Source organism: Chroicocephalus ridibundus, chromosome 2, assembly GCF_963924245.1.
Source record: "Chroicocephalus ridibundus chromosome 2, bChrRid1.1, whole genome shotgun sequence".
NCBI lineage: Eukaryota > Metazoa > Chordata > Aves > Charadriiformes > Laridae > Chroicocephalus > Chroicocephalus ridibundus.
Genome location: NC_086285.1, coordinates 113,312,382 through 113,332,735, shown reverse-complemented (window position 1 = coordinate 113,332,735; position 20,354 = coordinate 113,312,382). Strand labels below are relative to the sequence as shown.

At 45.0% G+C, this 20,354-nt stretch overlaps 1 protein-coding gene across 2 annotated transcripts in view; it reads left to right on the top strand.

Annotated features, from left to right (window-relative positions):
* The first annotated feature begins 11,756 nt into the window (after positions 1 to 11,756).
* RAB31 (RAB31, member RAS oncogene family) overlaps positions 11,757 to 20,354 on the top strand; it is a 64,703-nt gene continuing 56,105 nt past the window's right edge. The window contains exon 1 of one of the 2 annotated variants that reach the window (XM_063326535.1): positions 11,757 to 11,880. In XM_063326535.1, the coding sequence (XP_063182605.1) occupies positions 11,842 to 11,880 (39 nt within the window). In that variant the 5' untranslated portion in view covers positions 11,757 to 11,841. Of the gene's footprint in view, positions 11,881 to 19,437; positions 19,659 to 20,354 lie in introns of those variants that run through there. The other variant, XM_063326536.1, reaches the window with a different exon arrangement.

Sequence of the window (20,354 nt, the reverse complement as noted above, 5' to 3'; positions counted from 1 at the left end):
GTGGAGGCTGAGAATATTCTAAAAGACTCAATGTCTATCTTATTTACAGTGTTAGAAAATGATCTACAGACTATGAGCAAGGATTGTATAACAGAGGAAACAACCACCAAAAATCTACCCAAAATAAGGAAGACAACTGAATGATGGCTCTTGACATGTGCCAGTTCCGACACATAACTTTTTAGCTATTGAACTGGGAGGGAATCCAAAGAACAAATTGTTTTATCTGAAATAAATGTACATAAAACTAGAGGGGATTCAAATAAACATGAAATCCCATGTATAACCTCTGAGGAAGATGGTGATACAGTATGAGTTACGAAATATGACAATATACAGGGCCAGATGGTTTGTAACAGCAAGTATCAAAAGTTTAAAGAACTGCCTGGTCCAAAAATAGTTCCTTTGTTTAATTAAATTACCTAAGACATGAAAGGGCAATTACAGTCCTAAAGCAACTCCTGGCTAGGCTCATTGTCTCAATAATTTCCAAATCAACTTTGCTCACTTGATATATAAATAACCATTTCCTTTTTTTTTTTTTTTTTTAAAGCAACATATAGGGCTTGAACCACCAGGTGCCTGGTTGTGGTACAAATGTAAGCTGTAATATTTTTTAACTGTGGGAAGAGTTAAAGGGTGTCAGGTATATTAAGAAGCTTCTTTACATTACTGCATTTCTTGGACGACTTCTTGGATTCGAGCACTGGCAACACTTCAGGTTCAAAGGTTTTTGTTTAAAATGAGATTTAATGTACGTAGACCATAGCATTGCCAATAATATCTTGAACTGGGTGTGTTTTATTGGGTGATTCATAAAGAAAGTCCGACAAAGTATGCACAGTGGTATTGGAATGTGGGTGGGATCAAAGTAATGATTTAGTGGAATATGATTGTCAAGCACAGCACACAGGAAATCTTTCTGAATAAAGATGGGTTTAGCCCATGAGAACCTCAGTGTATTTCCAAGTGTCATTTATTCCAGTGAACCCCAGTGAAAATATCAAAAAGAAATGAGAAAGCTGCATCGTTCACCCTCAGATATTCCATTGGCAACAAGACTACAGTCAGACTTGTTGGGAGTAAAGGGCAGGAAAACAAATAAAATTAATAAAAATAACATTTATTTAAAGGGTCACTGTCTGCAGTTCCAGCACAGAAGAAAATTCTATGTGTTCTCTAACAGGATGGCTGCAACACTTTTATTTAAATACAATTTTGCTATTAATTGAGCATCCACAAGCCTGCTGAGCTGGGTTTGTTGTGATTGTACATTTGCATGCATATACCTCGCTCTCTCTGCACTCTTCCTGTTCGCATCCCTTTCCAGCCAGCATTTTGAAAACTGCAGCGTTGATTTCGTTGCTGAGACTAAGGAGCCACCCATACTGAGAACAAGAAGCTCTAACACTGGGAAACCAGTGGGTTTCATACTGGTAGGAGTGATAATGGTGTCCTGAGTTCAATCATTAAAAAGCAAGCTGTTACATTTATAAAACATCTGTTTAAATATATTATGTTTGATGTCTCTTTGGCTCCCAATCAAGCATTACATCTCTCTTTTTCAGTACTGCTTGCTAAACGGTAGGAACGGAGTAGTCTGCCCTTACCCCTGCTTTCTCCACTCTGATACACCCGGAGGGCACAACCACCTCGGAAGCCCAGTGGTGTGTCCCCACAGCCCCCGCACGGCTGAGGGATGTCATGATCCAACCAGCAGAACACCTCCGCTTTTCCGCATACCCAGCGGATGGCACGGCACGTACATGCGCTGTGCGTCAGGGAGCCAGAGCAGACAGGCTTTCTCTTTGCTTTAACAGTACCACTGCCATTTTTCAATGCCTCGGTACGGTTCAGTGGCTAAACCATGTTATTACAGTGGTCCTAACTGCTTCCTCGGCAAAATCCATGCATTTGTGAGGTAGGACAGTTTACTGGAATAAAAGGAAAACTAGCAATAGGAAGGCTGTGGATACCCTGTTTCACAAGGAAGAGTTTTATGGAGGAAAGGGAGCTTGCAAGACTTACACTCCCAGAAAACAGGGGCAGAAAGGGTCAAGGTGAACTCTCCTGCAGAACAGGAGCTAAAAGAAAAACTGTAGCCCTGAGCCTAATGCTGGAAAGAATTCAGTATAGGAAACAGTGCAGATATATCTGTTTTCAGAAGGCTTTCTACCTTTGACTTTGAAAGGCAGCCTGCTGTTTTCCAAGACCTGTGTATAGAGAGTTAATATTCCACAGATGCTATTTAGTCCTCAACATTTCCTATATCAACTCTGTTTTCTTTAAGGGTATGAATGCTATTAACCCATAGGCTAATGCATCAGCTTTCAATAATATATTACGTCCTTTCACTCAAATATACTTTAAGATTTAAATTAGATTAAATACACAGGGAAGATTTTAGTTTGTAATTTGCCCCAGCGAGAAACAGATTAAATAGAAGGCTGTGCTTGCTGTGGTGTCCTTCACCTACCCCTTAAAAATTAATCTATACAGTTCTCAAAATTGTCAGGGAACAAAACTTTAGGATATTAGGAATTTAGGAATAAAGGAAAAGTCCTTTCTCTTGGAAAGCTCTAGCTTATATGTGTTTATATACATCTGATGATACCTTTTGGTAAGCAAACAGAAAAGCATGCAGTGTACAGCATGCCAGCACAAGTTAGAGGAGAGGCAGTGAAAATTTGGCTTATCTTGAAAAAACAAGCTGTTAGAGTGATTTTGTTTCTTTGATCCAGAGTTAGAGCTTTCATAAAGATAGAGCTGGGAGCAGCATGCCTTGCTTTAAGATAGACTTTCTGTGTTCTTATCCTCAAAAATCTCTGCATCCTTTTTCCTTCCACATTTAGCTCTTTAGATGCCACTAACACAGCATATGTACATTGAGCCTGATTACGTGCCTGTTTTACTTCTTCCCTCTGGCTAGATAAACAAACCAACCAGCCCTCAGTTTGAGCTCAATTTTTGGGTGACCGGTTCAAGAATAGGTGTAGAATTGGCGTCCCCTCAAAGGGATGCTTATGTCCTCACTCCCGTGTTGGAATAAATAAGATGTTATGAAGTTGCTACTGCTGTGGGACAACACAGCTGGGGAGCTCTGCATTTGGATAAAAGTCTTTGAGCTCACAGAGTGTCGTTTTCCTCCCTTTCCTGCAGGATAAAGCCAGCTGTGAGTTCCATTTTTCCCCATCCTCTGCGCAAAGCATTTGGGACTCAGCTCCCCAAATCCTCTGTTATTTCCAGAGGTCTGATTTCCTTACTTTCCAGGTTGCTGTTTGTTCTGCAAGCCACAAGCAAGCACTACGACATAGGTCACCCGGATGCCCAAGTGCTCCCATTCCCCGTGGAGGAGCCAAAGGAGATATTCCCACCGAGGTGCAGCTCACCTGAGCTTTTTTGGAACAGGGATTACAGTCGAGACACATGCCCAGAAGTTCAGTGAACGATGGTAGCTTGAATAGTCCAAATTTTTCATGGGCTAAGCCCCTCCCTTGCTAATGACCGCATGAACACCTGCACCTGAACGGCTGGAGACCACATCTCCATTCCAGCCACCTGTCCTAATGAAAAGGTTTATTTGGCTTCTCAAACTCAGACTTCAACCAAGGGGTGAAGAGTTCAACCAAGAGGTATTTTTTTAAAATATGTCCTAAGACCAAAATGAGACTTTTGTCTCTTTCTGTGTTTTGACTGAATGATATCTTGCCTCTGTCGGAGTGTCAGATTTAGTTATCTTCTAATCCATTTTATCACCCACCTGATATCATTAGAAAGATTATGACTGTGGTAGCTTCTCTCTAAGGTTGTCCTGCAGAAAGATCTTCACTTTGCTGGCTCCGTTACTGCAGTTAACTAGTGCCAGTTCTCTTTAAACTATACCTTCACAACTGACCTTTCCAATTATTGCTCTATTATTTTTATTCTCATCTGTTCTTAAAACTTTTCTAACTGTGAAGGTGAGAGATGTGATTTCCGGATCTACCTGCTACTTGATGGAGGTGTCTCTGCATACCCTTAGAATGCAAGCTTAGTGTAGAACTTTGCTTGGCATTTAATCACCCTAAATAATAACATTTAGAGCCTCCTAGTGTAGTACAGGATCTTTGTACCTGATGCACCCCTCACCGTTCAATCACCTTTAAAGAAACCACAAAAAATTATTGAAGGGGAGGGTAAAAAATCTCGACTGATAAAATACGCTGCATTGGGCATATTTCCGATTTCTGCTCTTCAAGATGGCCTCTTAGCTATTAGTTATGTCAGGGTAATCATCATCTGTTGGTGCACTCAAGGCCCTGACAAGTTATTGCTTATTTGAAGAGATTGTTATATTATCAGTCCTCATTAAAAAAATAAAGCTTTCGATCAAGTAGTGCATCCTTGTCCCCCTTGTAAATTATTTTATTACTAAATATTCAAAAACCTACAAAAAAACCCATACAGACTTCTCATTTATTTTTAGGTTTGAACAAACTCAGATTATCTGTGTGGAAGGCAAATTCCATAAACAGGCAGTACTACCACTGAGGTACATGGAAATTGGAATAAATATTAAACAAGGGCTTGTCCTGAAAGAAAAATACAGGCATCATAACAGCAATAATTATAATTTTTGTGGTCAAAACTTTGCAAAACTGCAGGTTTCTTTAAGGGTTAATTTGTCCTCATAAAGGACATAGACTCAAAGGGGATTTTTAGTTTACATCAAACTTCCTCTGCATTTCAGAACTGTTTAGACTGGTGGTGGGAAGAGGAGAGGTCACGCTCCCAAACTCAGACTTCAACCCATTCAAACACGCAAAAAATTTACTCATAGCAGAAAGAGTTAGGAACTCTAAGGAACTCTATCTTTCCTGCTGTAGATTTTTTGGATTGATGAGAATTTCTTGATCAGATTTTTCTCCGTCTGAGATTGCTTTCTCAAATTGTTTTCCTATTTAGTGTTTGTATTGCAAAGAACCATCTCACTGTTAAATCTAAACAAATGAATCAACTTTAGTCCGTAAGATAAGTCTCCTCGGCCACCACCTGGCTTACAACTGAATTTTAATTCCTCCTTTTCAGTTGCCTCATGGTTGTTTACAATGAACACCCAGTTCCACTGCTGCAGACAAAAAGACAGGAGCGACACCACAAGCTGGCTACGGACACCCTGCTCGCCACCTAAACTACTGTAAGGCCAGGATGGATAGAAGCATTTTCATTTGAGGCTTGTTTGGAAGAACCCTCTTTGGGTCTTCTGTAACCAGAGGAAGCACCTATCAACGTGCATTCACTGCCTGAGGATTTAATGAGGAAAAATCAATGTGAAGTCCGAACCTTCTCTGGCTGGCAGCGCACACACACTGGGCATGTTTTAGACAAACCTGGTGCCCACTTGGCAGGACAAATTCCTGACAGTATAAGAGCCCTGTTATCTCTCCTTGGCAATACGCACAATAGGAGACTGCTTGCTTGACAATGAAACGTTGGCCTTAATATAATACCCTTTTCATAGTTTACAAGGCTAAGCTTAATTAAAAGGAGAATTGTGGATGGCCTCCTTTCATTTGGTAGTAAACACAGGCTCCTTCACCCCATACAAAGCTAATGGTGGTAAAGCTAATAGTGTACTGTGGAATATACTGCTAGAGGGAAACAGCATTGCTATTCAGTAAATCCAGTTGTAATTTATAATGAGACCCTCACTGGGCTGCTCCTGCAGCGAGCCAGAAGGCAAGAAGGTATCGCTGTCCTGCTGCAAAGCCTCCCTGCGTTTTGAAGCAGAGATCTCTCTCCATTGATTGCTCCAAGCAGACAACATCTAATTGGGTGAAGCTGATCTTTACGTTCCCTTTTCAAGCAGCGACTAACAGGTATCAGCTAAACCAGAAGCATAAAAACAACGGAGCAAACCAATGTCAGCACCACCGAAAGTAAACTGAGACAGTTCATGTCACCTCCGTGAACTCACTCATGATAAATCACACTGTCTTCTCAAACTGCACTCAAAATTGACAGGCCAAGGAGAAAACCTGCAAAATGAAACGTGTTATAATAGCTACGGACACGACCGAATTGCAACCTTGAATGCCCACAGCCAGCGAGCCCCCTGTTCTGAACTGCGCCTTGGTACACGAAATCACAACAAACCTTTTGTTTAGATCGCTGTTTACATGGCAAGCATGTGCGTGCTCAGGCATATTTTTGTATGGAATGTCACACGAGTAAGGACTCATCCAGCATCGTGGGCTCACATAAGTATTTTCATAAGGTTCATATGGAAAAGGAGATTGATAATAAGATATGGAGCTTTCATCAGGAATTGACTGTATGAATTCATCCTGTGTAAGTGATATACAGGCTGAAGCATCTGGATGGTTTTTGCTGGACTAAATGAAATCACATTAGTGATTTCAATCTCAGTAGAAAGAGCTCTAACTTGATCCGTTTGTGATATATCAGGCCTGATGTCCAGCCTGAACAGTTGGTGTTGACTGGTAAATTTACTCAGTGATATAGACAAATCATTGATTGGATCACCAAATCTTGACTTGTCTTATATCAGCTAATCTCAGAAATTTCTTATTACATATATCAAACTCTGCCTTTAAATTAGTTTGCTTTTTATTTATTGCTCTGGCAGCTATTGTTAGAAAGAGTTTCCAAAGCCTTGGAAAGCCCTACTCCTAACTTCCAGCTCAAATCCATCTAAGGCCAATTTAAGTCTATTTTTTAGTTGAACTGGTATTTTGCTTTAGCTAGTTCTTGTCCTTTCTTGGTGCTTAATTGCCTATAGTATACACAGTGTTCTTGTACTTCAGCTTCTGGTTTTCAGGTGTAAGAAAAAAGTTTTTTTTGATTCTTTCCCCATCTAACAGTCTCAGTGGAGAAGTAGCGCTATCACCAGCTTGGGGCTACGGCACATCACTTGCAAAGAATGAGAAAACTTGCATTACTTTTCACTACCATTCTCCTGCGATAGGAGATTGCCCTGGGGATTAACGGTGAACCAGTGGAGTAAATTTGACCCTCTTGACAAACTTATATTTATTACTGCCAAAATCTTTCCCAAGCACTTTAGGAACAGTGTATCTGTTACAAGGTCTATGAAGAAGCATGCCGGTAAGCTTTATTCAAACAACCCCCAGGTTTTTTTCAATAGCAATAATGCTGCTTTTCAAAATACTTGGCAGTGAAGCTGCAAGCAGGATCTTGCAGAGGTTTACTCCCCTCTAACCTCTCCCAGCAGATTTCCTATTCACGATGGAGTAACTGGACTATATAAATGCCACAAACAAGAGCTGTTAAAACATGAAGAGACACTACAATAAAATGAAGTAACAGGCAGCTGCAGATTCTCCTGGCATTAATGCTATGAGGGGCCTAATTTACTTTTTGCATGTGAAATGAAGTGGAATAACCCTACTCAAGCTAAAAAAAAAAAAATAATTTGCAGTGGTTTAAGAGCTATGTGACTGAAATTGGAATCAGGCCCTTGATTTCCAGAAGGTCATTCCTGTACTTCTCAGGTTTTCATGTCTCAAGAGCCTCACGATGCCATTCCAGGGCAGCCCTTTTCTAACTTTTGTGGTGGTTAAGTAAACAAAAGAACAAAAAATAGCATCTTCCAGAATTTTAGCCATTTCGTAACCACTGGATTTTGTGTGGGATCTAGGGTCGGAGCTGGAAGCTGCGCCTCCTGCTCGAAGAACTGCTTGCTCAGCAGCAGCTGCTTTCCTTTTAAGAGATTTTGGCAGTTCCTTGGGCAGACACCGGCAAAATTTCCGTGGCGGCAGTCATTGCTGTACTGCACGTTTGTGTCATCCATGGGACGCAGAGGCATTTCTCCCCGGGCAGCATTGAGTTAACTTGCCTGCCGCTCTGAGCCTTGGGAATAAGAGCTGGGATGGCAGCCCATAGTAGGAGGGTCTGGATTGAACTCGCCAGTGAAGAGGAGGGATAACATTTTTGTGTGAGGAAGATGCTTGCCAAGAAATGGAGAGGGAAAGCAACAGTGTGTGAGAAAGGAAGTAACTCATCAGGTGCTCAGGACAGGCAACAGCAGTTTCGGGAGATGGGTACACATCAGGGTCTTGGAGGGATCTTTCTCTGCATAGGTCACTCAGCGGAGACAGAAAGCAGGAGGAGGAAGGCAAATGCCTTCATAAACCTGGGAAAATTGCCAGCACCTCACAAGCATCCAGTTTCCTACCAATATAGGCTAGATAGATACCACTACACCACTTTTAGAGAGGCTGTAGAAAACTTTTACATGTAGGACCGGTTTTCTACCAGCACGAACGCCAGGAACATGTAGGGGGCAGCAGCATTGCTGGAGGACCACACGCCAAATGGGGCACTGCCAGGCACCCAGCCCCAGGTCTCACAGCAAGGCAACGCTGCAGGCGGGAGAATAACCCTGTCTTCCGTACTCCTGGTCTTGCGCCTCTAAGCAGGAGGCTGTCTTCCTTCCTCTGTTACGTGAAATCAGTGGCGTTACACTGAAAAAACCAGGGTGAGTGACAGCATAGTCCTCCTTTAACTGCCTAAGCAAAAAAAAGCCCCAACCCAACAAACCCCAAAGTGAAGGATGAATCAATCCTACCCTCCCAAGGCAACTAGTACTACCTTGAATTTCCAGACAGAGACAGGCCTGAACAAACTTTCCAATTATCACACACTCAGAAACACCTTGAGCCAGATCGCATGTTGCTGGCTTAAGCCCAGCTCCGAGGACCCAAATCTCTCACACTAAGGAGTAACTAATTTGAGATCAGTGCAATTGCACTGTTATGAAGTTAGAATAAACTAAAGGACGGTCTGGCTCCTCTGGTTTCTGGACACTGAAGCAAATGATTTCTGAGGAGAGAATGGATTACCTGAAACTCTCAAGGAAGGCTGCTGAAGAAGGGAGCTGCTCTTGGCTTTGTAATTCCCACATGCAAAATACAGTTGGGTAGACAGAAGTGAGCTAAATCACTGCTTCAAAACCTGTAATTGTTCATTGAATAAGATGCTACAAAAAGGTAAAAAAGAAAACCTTTAGGATGCAAAGACTTGTTTTCCTTTGCTTTTAACCAGCCATTTGAAAACACTGCAACATGACCAATTCCTCAAAAATGTTTTCCTGACCACAGCGTCTTGCATGCAGACAAACACAAGGATTATACCAGTTCCTGGAAGAACAAACGTCATAAGCTTTTTTTAATACTGGAGCACATGTCTGTTTGTATTGTTGTTTTTCTCTCTTCTTATCTCCCTAATTTTGGGGGATATTTTTTCCTTTTTTTTTTTTTTCTTTGTTCCTAGACTCTTTGTTTAAATGAGTACAATGGGTTATTTTTTCCTCTGGTTGTTCTTTTTTTTTTTGTTTGTTTGGCTCTTTAGACTTTTTGCCTGTGTAAGTAAAATTGCCCTTCCTTAATGCTCTCTCTCCTGCTGTTTCAGCCTGAACAGCTTCCACTGGGTCATATTCATGCCACCGTTCTAAAAAATTTGCTCATTTCTAAAAGTAGCTCATTAGTTATTTGCTGTCTTCAGAAGTAAGTTTTCGAGGTCTGGGCTTTAACCTTTTCTAGTGAGGGCTCCTGTTTCACCACTGTGTATTTGAGAAGTTTCCTCAGATAAGGAAAAAAATGGGAATCTGACTTGCTTTCCTGGGCAGATTTCTCAGGTGTTTTGTTGTATTACGGTGGTACTGAGTCAAGGCAGCAATTAGGCATGTACTTACGTGCCTTTGGAGTCAGTGGGATGTATTACTGTCTCAAAAATGGACGAGTTTAAGCAAGTGCTCTCCCAAACTGCAACTTTACTTATTGTACTGTAGTGCACGCCTGCATTGAGAGGCTTGGGAAAGCTAAGGCGCCTCGGTGAAAGCTTGCAGAGTCAATGCACGTATAACAAAGTGCATTAATCTGCTCTGTGGATGCTCTCATTACATCATTGCAGCTTAATCCAAGCAAACCTATAGACAAGCCCTCAAGCTGTGTTTGTGACAGTGAACAGCTTTGAACACGGTGTACCACTTATCAATCTCCTTTTGTAATCCACAATCTAATGTAGATTAGATTAGAATCTAATGTAATCCAAGTGCTTCTTGCTGAAATTAATTCAGCTGGTATAATGTTTCACGTGTAAAATAAGCAAAAATTCCCAAACTTTGAGTATTACAAAATACAGACCAAAGAAAAGGGATAAATGACCAATAGGATACATTAAAGACACGAAAATGTTTAACGATCTGACAGAAGACAGAAGAATTTATGGAAAGGTTTTCCTGAACCATAACACTGCCTGCGAATCTCAGCCCCTCAACAGTGGAAAAGTCTGAATCAAAGTTAGAGGAACAACATTTTACTCAGACTTAAAATTGAAAGAAAGGATGGAATGAAATGGTGTAAAACACATAAAATTCATATCTCCTGTCTATTTGTAGAATTAATTACTGGCTGAAATGTCAGGCTGCTTTAAATGAGTTGTGCTACGAGTGCAAACTGTAATTGTTCTATGTTAGTGAGTGTATTATATTTGCTTATTGAAAGACTTTTTTGTATAATGCATTCTTGTGGAAGGACAAAGAGCTGAGAGAATCCTGGCAATATTCTGTATTGCTTGTCTGAAAAACCTGCTGTGTTTTGTTTCTTTTTGCTAAATTCTGCCAAAAAAAAAAAAAGGAAAAGCTTAATTAAACCACAAGCATCTCTCTGATGAGCCTCTCCTTTGATATCTCTCTTTTGATAGTCTCTCTCCTGACAGGCTGCGATACTCCACTAGAAATGCTTTGTGTTTTCCTCCTTGGGGATAACAACTGCTTTGTTCCAAGCATTTCCTCGGCCTAGGATTTGGGAGCTCTGGAAGAGTGCAAACATCTTCTTCCAGCCTATCAGTGTGAGAGCAGGACCCAACGTGGAACTAATTAGTGACATAATGAACGACACAACAGTTTATTGCCAGGAAGCTCCCAATGACGTGGCAGTAATCTCACAATGACTAATCAAGATTATCTTCATTTCCCTTCGGCAACTCTACCTGATAAATTAGTGAAAAAATGAAAATAAACCTGTAAGTAGAACGAGGTTCTGACTTAAAATAGCTGACAGATGATGTTCTGCTATTCCCGGCGTTATAGCATACAACTCTTCTCCATAAATTCTAGGGCTTTGGCTACAGGGAGCAGAGAAGAGTGGTTACAACACACACCCCGCTGATTTGGGTGGACTGCTCCCAACATTATGTAGTGTTTACCGTGACTTTTGGATGTGTGGGGTGCAGCCCTACTTGTCAACCTGAGGTTGCCCGTTTTGATAAGAGATGGTTATTACTAGCATTGGGTAGAAACGGAGCCGCTCTTTCAGAATAGGTAGATGGACGCAGACCTCTCACAACCCAAACCCTGTCCCTAGACCAGCACACGGCGTGCGGGACCAAGCCGCTGGGCAGCCCTGGGCAGGGGGCAGTCTCCCCCCTTCCCTCCCCCCTTTATTTTTTTTTTTTTTTTTTCCCGCCACAGCAAATATTTACACCATTTACACCGCCCCTCGCACGACACCGCCCGCTCCGGGGCGCAGCGTTCCCCGCGCCGAGCACATCCCGCTTCTCCAACCGCCCGCCCGCGCGCGCGTGCCCCAGCTGCGGGTCTCTCGCCGACGGGACACGGCACCCGCGACCCGGGGGCGGGCCGCGCGAGGCGGGGCCGGGGCCGCGCGCATGTGACCGGCGGCAGCGGCGGGGGCGGCCCCGGTGTGTGGGGGGGTGGTTTGGGGGCGGGGGGGGGGCGGCTGTGCCGGGCCGCGGCGGGGCAGTGCGGAGCGGCGGCGGCGGCGGCCGGGGGATGCGGAGCGGTCGGGCCCCGGGCAGATGATGGCGATACGCGAGCTGAAAGTGTGTCTGCTTGGAGTGAGTAGAGGGGACCCCAGGGGGGGACGACATGGACACACACGCAACGGGCGGACACCCGCTTCCTTCTCCTTTCCCGGTGGGGGCTGAGGGAGGTGGGGTGCTCGCTAGAAAGGGGAACACTTCCAGCCCCCCACCTCCCCCCTCATCGCTCCCGGAGGGCGCCGCGTCTCCCCGGGCCGGAGAGGGGGGAGGCTTCGGGGGGGGGGGGGGGGGGGGGTCGGCCGCCGCGAATTCCTCCACGGCGAGACTTGGCCACCGCTCACCGGCCTGTGGGGGGAGGCTTTGGTGGGGTTTTTGTTTTGTTTTTGTCTTGTTTCTGAACTTTTTTAAAAGCGAGAAGGGCGTAGCGGGTTGCGGGGGGGGGAGAGAGGGGGAGTGAGAGGGTCTCTTTGGGGGGCGCCCCCCCCCCTCCCCCCCCCCCCCAAAAGCGTTTCCTAAGCGGGGGCCGTCGCCGCCCGAGAGCCGGCTCTTCCCCGGCCGCGGGAGGCGGTGGCTGCCCCCCCCCCCACCCCCCCCCCCCCAACCCTTGTCCGGTGCCGGAGCCCCGAAAGGGATCCGGGCGGGTTCTGCAGCCCGCCACCCCCTCGGCGGGCTTTCGGATCTTGTCACTGGCCAGCCCTGGCTTCACCGAGCCCCCGCCGCAAACCGGGGGGAAGCGGCAGCCCCGAGACCTTCTTTGGGGGGGGCTCCTTCTCCCTGTGCCCCTATGTGCTGCCGGGGCGCTTCGTTTCATTACTCGCCTGGGTTTATTCAGAGCTTCCTTCGCTCGGCCCCTTACAGGAATGCCCTTTCTGCCACTGCTTTTCCTTCTTTTGCCTTGGTTTTTTTTTTGGTTTTTTTTTTTTTTTTTTTTTTTTTTTTTTTTTTTTTTGGCGACCCCGTGTGCGCGCCGTGTGTTCACATCTGGAGCAGCAATGTGCTTAGCTCTGCACTTCGGCTGCGCCTGGCCCCGTCCCCCCCTATCCCCCCCCCCGCTGCCCGGCAAAAGGCGCTCACCGAGTTGGTACAAACACCGCGGGGAGGACAGGGCCACCTCTTTTGACAGTCACTGACAGAGCATGGCTACTTAATTAAAAAAACAAAAACAAAAAAAAAAAACAAAAAACCCCCAAACGTCTCAAATTATCATAGAATCCTAGACTTGCCTAGGTTGGAAAGGACCTTTCAGATCATCTAGTCCAACTCTGACAAAAACCGTCACTAAACCATATCTTTAAGCACTATATCTACCCGCCTTTTAAATACCTCCAGGGATGGTGCCTCAACCACTTCCCTGGGCAGCCTGTTCCAATGCTTAATAACCCTTTCAGTGGAAAAATTTTTCGTAATATCCAGTCTAAACCTCCCCCGTTGTGACTTTAGGCCATTTCCTCTTGTCCTATCGCCTGTGACTTGGGAGAAGAGACCATCTGCCTCCTCTCTACAATGTCCTTTCAGGTAGTTGTAGAGAGCGATAAGGTCTCCCCTCAGCCTCCTTTTCTCCAGGCTAAACAACCCCAGCCCCTTCAGCTGCTCCTCATAAAACTTGTTCTCCAGACCCCTCACCAGCTTCGTTGCCCTTCGGCTGCCTTTAGGTCCTGATCTCCATAAACATTCAGAAAAGGACGAACGAAGGCATTTCAGAGTTAATTCTCTTTCATGCAGTACAAGTGAGTTGACAGTTTAAAAAAACCAAACAAATGCAGGCACCCCAGTTCTCTTTGATTTATGTTGACACGTACCCCAGCAGGAGTGTGTCCCTTGCCCTGGAGTAAGTACCAGGACAGGGTGCCAGGGCACTAGAGAGTTTAACCCGAACTATTTTGTAGTTGACCATTCCTCCTTTCTCAGTAAAAATTCCTGCCTTCAACTTTTAAAACAGTACAGAGACAAAATAAATGTGGTTTATACAGACCTGAGGAGTCTGTGGTAGAATATGTGGCTATGTCTTTATTTTTCTTCCCCAGTAGAAAATCCTGTAATTTTATAGAGATGAAGTGTCTTGTGGAATGACATTCCTTTCGCCCATTATTTATTGCTGTTTTGTAACATAAAAATGTGCTGGAGGTTTTGGAAGACAATTGTTTACTTCTTTTAAAACAGGAAAAGAAATCTATAAAGCAGCTCTGTGTTACTAGGAGTATGCAATTACTATGTAGATTCATTAAAATGATAGGGTGGCAGTGGGAACACTTAGGAAGATCTAAGTGTCTGTAGTTATAGTAGTTAGTGAGATGTTCCTTCCTGAGTTTTAATAGGGTGTAATCCTAGAAAACAATCTACTACTGGTCGTAGGCATCTCATTTACCATGGAGGTTGATGCTCTGTTTTCCCAAGGACTCCTTCGTATGACACACCCCCTCGGGAAGCTCAGACAGACTTCCAGAACAGAGAGATTCTGTACCTGTCTGTGTGAACAAGTGCAAGCATCGGTTTTGATAACCCAAAAATATATTTTCAGGTCTACCAAAAGGAATCTCAACAGTTTTCAACAGGTCCTGGAGGGTGAATTGGTATTCTATCTAGTAGGTCCCCTGGTAATTGAGTCTGGCATGTCCAAGTCCCAGGACGAGTTCCTATCCTTGTTAGAAATTAGGGATTAAATTGGTTTGTAAACCTGCGTCCCTGCCCACTTCTGAACAAGGCCCTAGATTGCACCTCTAAATCAGACAGGAGGATCGCTGATGGTCTGCAGCCCTCAGCTGTGCAAAGGGTCTGGGCTCAGGCTCTTTCTGCCAGCTCAGAATTTGCCAGCGAGGGAAAAAATTGCAGCTGGTGCAATGTTTTCAGAGCCAGCTTCTCCGCAAGCTCTGAAGCCCTACTTGTCTGTGAAGGGTCTAGATGGGAGGGTGAGGAGAGAGGGGAAGAGGAAAACCAGAGCTGTGCTCCACGCTGCCAGCCCCTGTAAGCTAACTCGGAACCCCAGGGCCAGCGTTTGCGCAGGAGCCGTTGCAGTGGAGATGGGGAGTCAGTTATCAGCGCTCAGATGTGTCCCCTGCATTGCCTGGGTCACGCTATAGCACAGGAGGGAACCTGGCCTTTAATTTTCAACGTAAATGTATCGTAACTGCGATTGGGGTATCTGCGTTTCACCTCCTCCTCCTCCAGAGCAGCTCGGGTTTTTTAAAACTCTCTCTGGGTGTGATGGGAGATTCGGAGCAGCCTGGAGTCGTGCACAGCACAGGGATGGTCGTGGGGTTTGTAGGAGTTGAAGGAGACACCAGCAAGAGAACGACAGAGAGGAAGTTTGGGGCAGCTCAAGGCTAGGTGTGAGTCAGTTTGGAAGGCAGGCTTTGCGGAGCTTTGTTGTTTGTGAATTTGGGAGGGCAATGCTCTTTAAGGAGAGATGGTTCCGGCTCTCTGTGGGCTGTCAGGAGCAGGATGCCTGCCTAATTGTGCAGCGCCTCGCAGCCTTAGCTGTAAGAGCTATGGAGCTGCAATTTTAATAGCTCTCTTGAGCATGTTGCCATGCAAGTGGCCTCAAGCCTGCTCCTAAACTACTTCACCTGGGAAATCACCACTGCTGGGCAGCGAGGTATCTGCACGTGGAAGATGCTTGAGCATCTGCTCCAAGTCCTGTCTTGTCACCCCAAACTGTTCTCGGTCTCTTGGGCTGGTCTGTTCATCGTTCTCAGCAGCTGTCCCTGTGTTAGAGGTACCACCTGCTTCTGGGGCTGAGCAGGTTTTAGCTGCAGCTCAGTTTATGTGGCGAAATGAACTGCAGCTCCCATTTGGCTTGCACGATGTTTCTGTCCTGAGTGGTCACCCTCTTGAGTGGGTGAAGGAGGGAGGGACGGAGAGGGGCTGGTGTGTTCCTGAGCCATGCTCCAGTGCTGAAACATGGCCGGGCGTGCGGCTGGGAAGATCTGCCAGGTTTCCTAATCTGTCTGTGGGTGCTGAGTGCCATGTGCCTTGGCTCCCAACATTTTCTTGATGCAGGCTGGAGGAGCGATTTACAGCTCTCTGCCAAGTCCTGACATAATTGTGTGTGGCAACCAGAGGAGATTGCCAGGTCGAGGACTAAGGCAAAGTTTCTCGTCTTTGTCACTTCCTGAGGAAACTTTGACAACCCTTCAGAGAGACTTTGGGAGGTGGCTTGCTAACTGCCATCTAAAGTGATCTCCATTACTCCTTTCCTTTTGTTTTTGTTTATTACATTTTTATGTTGTGAGTGTTCATCATAGGACCAAAGGATTTAGGATTGGAAGAGACTTGGAGGTCATCCCTTAGCCCTAGAGCTCCTCTTATAACTTACCTGACATATGTTTGTCTCGCCTGTTCCTAAAAAAACCTCACGATGAAGGTTTATCTCTTCCCCAGGGTTATGTCCCAGAGCTTAACTGCCCCTACTGTACAAAGTTATTTCCCCAAACATAATGCCTACACCTTCCTTGCCTGAGACTTCGCTTCTTCACCCTCCTGTTTGTGTTTCCATTTTCTTGCTCGTAAGAAGTCATTTGCTGGCATGCGTTCTGCTGGCGTGTAGTCTGAAAATACTGTCTGAAGTTGTTAAGCCTGCATTTGTAAAATGGAGTGACATTTCCTCTGTGGAGGAGAAGGAGGTTTCCTCAGGAGTTTCACCACAGCTGGATCCCAATTGTTAGGTACGGGTAGCAGTTTATTACCTTAAAAGATGTCGTGCGCCTCCATGTGCAGTGTCTGCATGTGCAGGCAGTGGAAATGAGCTCAGAATTGTTTGATATTTAAAGTAATTGGGAATATGATAGTAGTTTTCTTCAGGAGAAAAATACCTCTGGTTTTCCTGTCTTCATGCTATGATAATGTAAAGGTCTGGATTCTGTGCGGATGGAGAACAAATTCCTGTAGCAGAGTGTATGTGTGTGTCAGACCTTTCAATGCGAAGCTGAAGTACCCGCTCTTCTTCTTTATGTAGCTATTATACTGAACACGTATGACTGAGAATCTTTTCGTTTGTGTTGGTGTTTATAAAAGACAACAATTTTATTTCTCCTTTGACTCTTAATATGCTTGTCATTATTAATGCTCTTAGTGCTTAGATGTCCCAACCCAAATAGGAGCACTGCTGTTAAAACCAAAAACGCATCCCCGGGATGGGTTGTAGCAGTTAAGGACCTTATTTCTCATAGGATATGTGCAAGGGGGTCTACAGGTTAAGATGAGCATCCCGCTGAAGACAGTAACGCTACACAGCTGCAGTGCCGTACCCTGAAACAGAACAAGAGGGACCAAAGTAGCGCAGATGACAAAGGTGGTTGTGAAAAGAAGAAAATTGTACCGATGAAGTAAATGTATGCCTTCTAAAGTTTTGTCCAAAAAATATCTTTCTGAGAAAAGTGATTTCTGATGAGCGATTTTTAAACTATTATTGTTTTTTATTTTTCCGTGTTAGTGGTTCATCATCATCTACGTATTCATTCATGGTTTATTATGTAAACAAGTAGCTCTATCATGAGAGTAATTTTTGAATCATGACTTTGCATGGCTCTTTGTCTTGTAGAGTCACTGGTGTGAAATGTCCATTGTTGCAGCCTTTCCATCAAAGGAGCCCTCATCTGTGTCTCTCTCCTAGCCGCTTATTTCTTCGCGTTGAAGTGAAACATCAAATCATGTGTAAAACTGGACAATGATTTTAAGTCCACAGGGAACTGAAAAGCAGACAGCCAGACACACGGTTAGCATGACTACATATGCCTCATTTCCTTGGGAAATGGTATTCTCTGTGTTCTTCCTCGGTGAAGAATACTCTAAAGCTTGCACTTACGTGTGCGTATTTCCATACTCCATTGCCCTGCTTTGCTTTTCAAAAGAACAGCCTGCGAGGATACTGAAAAAGACAGGGACTGCGGTCATTTTGGTTTTGGGGGGAAAAATATAGCATAAAACTCCAGTTACATAGCAAGCGAGAAATGCCTTTTCTCTTGTGTCAGTAAGTAAGTATGTTCAGAAACCTAATTTACTCTTTTCCTATTGATATATAAAATGTTTAAATGTCTAAATCAGGTTTTTTGCAATGCAGACATTAAATACGTAGGTAAACAATTTATTAGAATTTAACAGAATTCAGGATTTCATGTGTACTGCTTTCCTGATGCATCTACAAAACTTTATCAGTTACTCATATATTCCAAAAATTTTGGGTGGGATTGCTGAGAAAAGCGAGTAGACTGGGTTATGACCTGAACATCCTTCTAGGAAAAGATGAGCGCGGAGGCCGCATTCTGCTTTCGTTTCCAGCAGCACAACTAAGCTGGCTTTCTGAAGCAGGAGAAGGCAGGACTTGAAGCAGGTTTTACTTTCAGTAGCTGCAAAGCCTCTGAAGGGGAAGCTCGTTATTACTCATCAGCTGGGCAGCAAAAGAATACCCCAGTGGCTGGTGCCAGTTGCTGGGAGGATTGCATGGGATTGACTCCCGATCCACCGATAACCAGCTCTCAGCTCCCATCTGCTGCTTATCACTCGCCTGTTGAACGAGACCCTGCTGCGGCTGTCATCCAAAAATCATGTGCAGGCTGTAGCTTTACTGTCTCTCAAATTGTATTTATTTCTTTTGTTTTATAGTGTTACCACTATAAAACTACGTTGGGTTTGTTTTTTTTTTTCTAGGGTTCCCCACCCCATTGCTTCAGTCCCTTTTTTGATTTCTTAGATTTGGCTGAAAAATGGTGGAACTTCTTGTTTTACAGTAATTCTGAGGAAAAAAGTAAATTCTTTCTTTCTACGAAAATAAAGAAGTTGAAGCGGTAATAAACTCTTTTTTTTTTTTTTTTTTTTTAAACACAGATTAATGCAGCTTTAGCCCTACTCAGTGAAGCAGTACTGAGGCAGACTGTGTGAATCAACCAGAAACTCTGGATGTGAGGAATGTGTTGGGGGGCCAAGAAAAACCCTCTCATTCTCATCAGGCGATTCCTTTTAACCGGCTTAAGTCAAGCCGTATTCAAAGGCCGTTTTTAATTTACATTTAAAGTATGTTTTCTGAGACTCTGGTTGATGGTACGACTTGTTTCAAGGGTGATAATTTGCCTTATTGATAAGGTGTGTTGCAGCTGGAGCACAGTTTAAGAAAGAGGCAGAAGAGGCATTAGCTGAGCTGCTCATGGGCAAAGGCCTTGGGACCTGCAGGGCTTTTGCATATGATAATGTTTACAAATTACAGTGCTGGTAAATTTTTGCTAGTGTTGGGTTGTGTCTGAGCTGGGTGTGTGGGTGGTGCGGACTCTGCAAGTGCACAGGCCGGATGGTCTTACTATTTATAAAATTTCTTAAGCACCAGGCACCAGGCCTTGCTGAGAGAAGCCTTTACAGGGAGGCTGGAGCCACAGCTCTGCTCCTGTTGCTTTCAAATGGTCAGTTTTTCTTTTTGTCTCCCTTCTGCACCTTCTTCCAACTGACATTTGCCCTACAGGCACTGTTGATGTGATGATATCTATTTCATGGTTGCGTCCCCTGTTCAGATGAGATCGGGGCTGGTGCCATCTTTTTCCTTTCCCACACCTTGGTTTTGAGGGGTGCGTTGAAAGGGAACAGAGCTGGCTTTGGCAGGTTTGCTAAAGTTGACCCCAACTTCCCCACGTTTCAGGTGCTGCCTCAGAAAAGAAGCAGTTGAGCGCAGGGCAGCTCGTGTCTTCTCAGCTTCAGTGGCTCAGGTGCTCAGTTCCCAACCTCCGTTGATGGAAGGCTGTGGTTTGGAGTTGCGGGTTGACCTCCTCGCCATCATCTCCACCTCCACCTGGAGATTTGGGGCTTCCTCTGCTCGTGTTTTCCTCAAGCTGCCTCTGGGGCCAGTTGAATGCCCAACACATGGATACCCAGAGGTACCCGGAGTTACTCTCCAAAAGGGTTGGGCAAGGTGGTGGGAAACTGGGAGGGTTCATTCGCTCTGGTCTACTGGATCCCGATATCGAAGGGAACAAATGCGTTTGCCCTGGCTAAATTAGGTAGCGTGCCTCTTGGGCGTTTCAGTCTCTCTCAGGGTTGGTCTCGTTCTTTTTTGGAGCTTATCCTGGAAGCGCCAAGGAGCTTGTTTTTAGTGCAATGGTCGTTTGCTGTTTCCAGAGCTGGCAGCGCATGTCAGGTCAGTAAGTATCTATTCCTCGGTTATTGATAGTATCTGGAGGATACTATCAATAAGTATCTGCTCCTCGGTTTTCTTGCCCATGCCATGGATGCTGGCACACAGGCTAGTAGCCGAGGGCTTCCTACTCTGGGTCGTGGCTTCAGCTGCTCCCCACCAGCTCTGCAGCCCTGTTGGCGAGCCAGACCCACAGCAGCCCTCCCGGGCATGGCCGAAGCTCTTGGTTGTGGGTCGCTCTGGCATCCCTGGAGCCTTCTGCAGGGGGGATACGAGGACACGGGTGGGAACAGCTTGTCCTTGGGCAGTCCAGGCAGTGTCCCTGCCTGATGGGGGAGAAGGAAAAGGAGTGCTTGCTGCTTCCTAACTCTCCTGGAGAGCCTTCACTGCTCTGCTTCTTGTCAGGGCTTGTCATGCCCACCACTAACTCGTGTTTGCA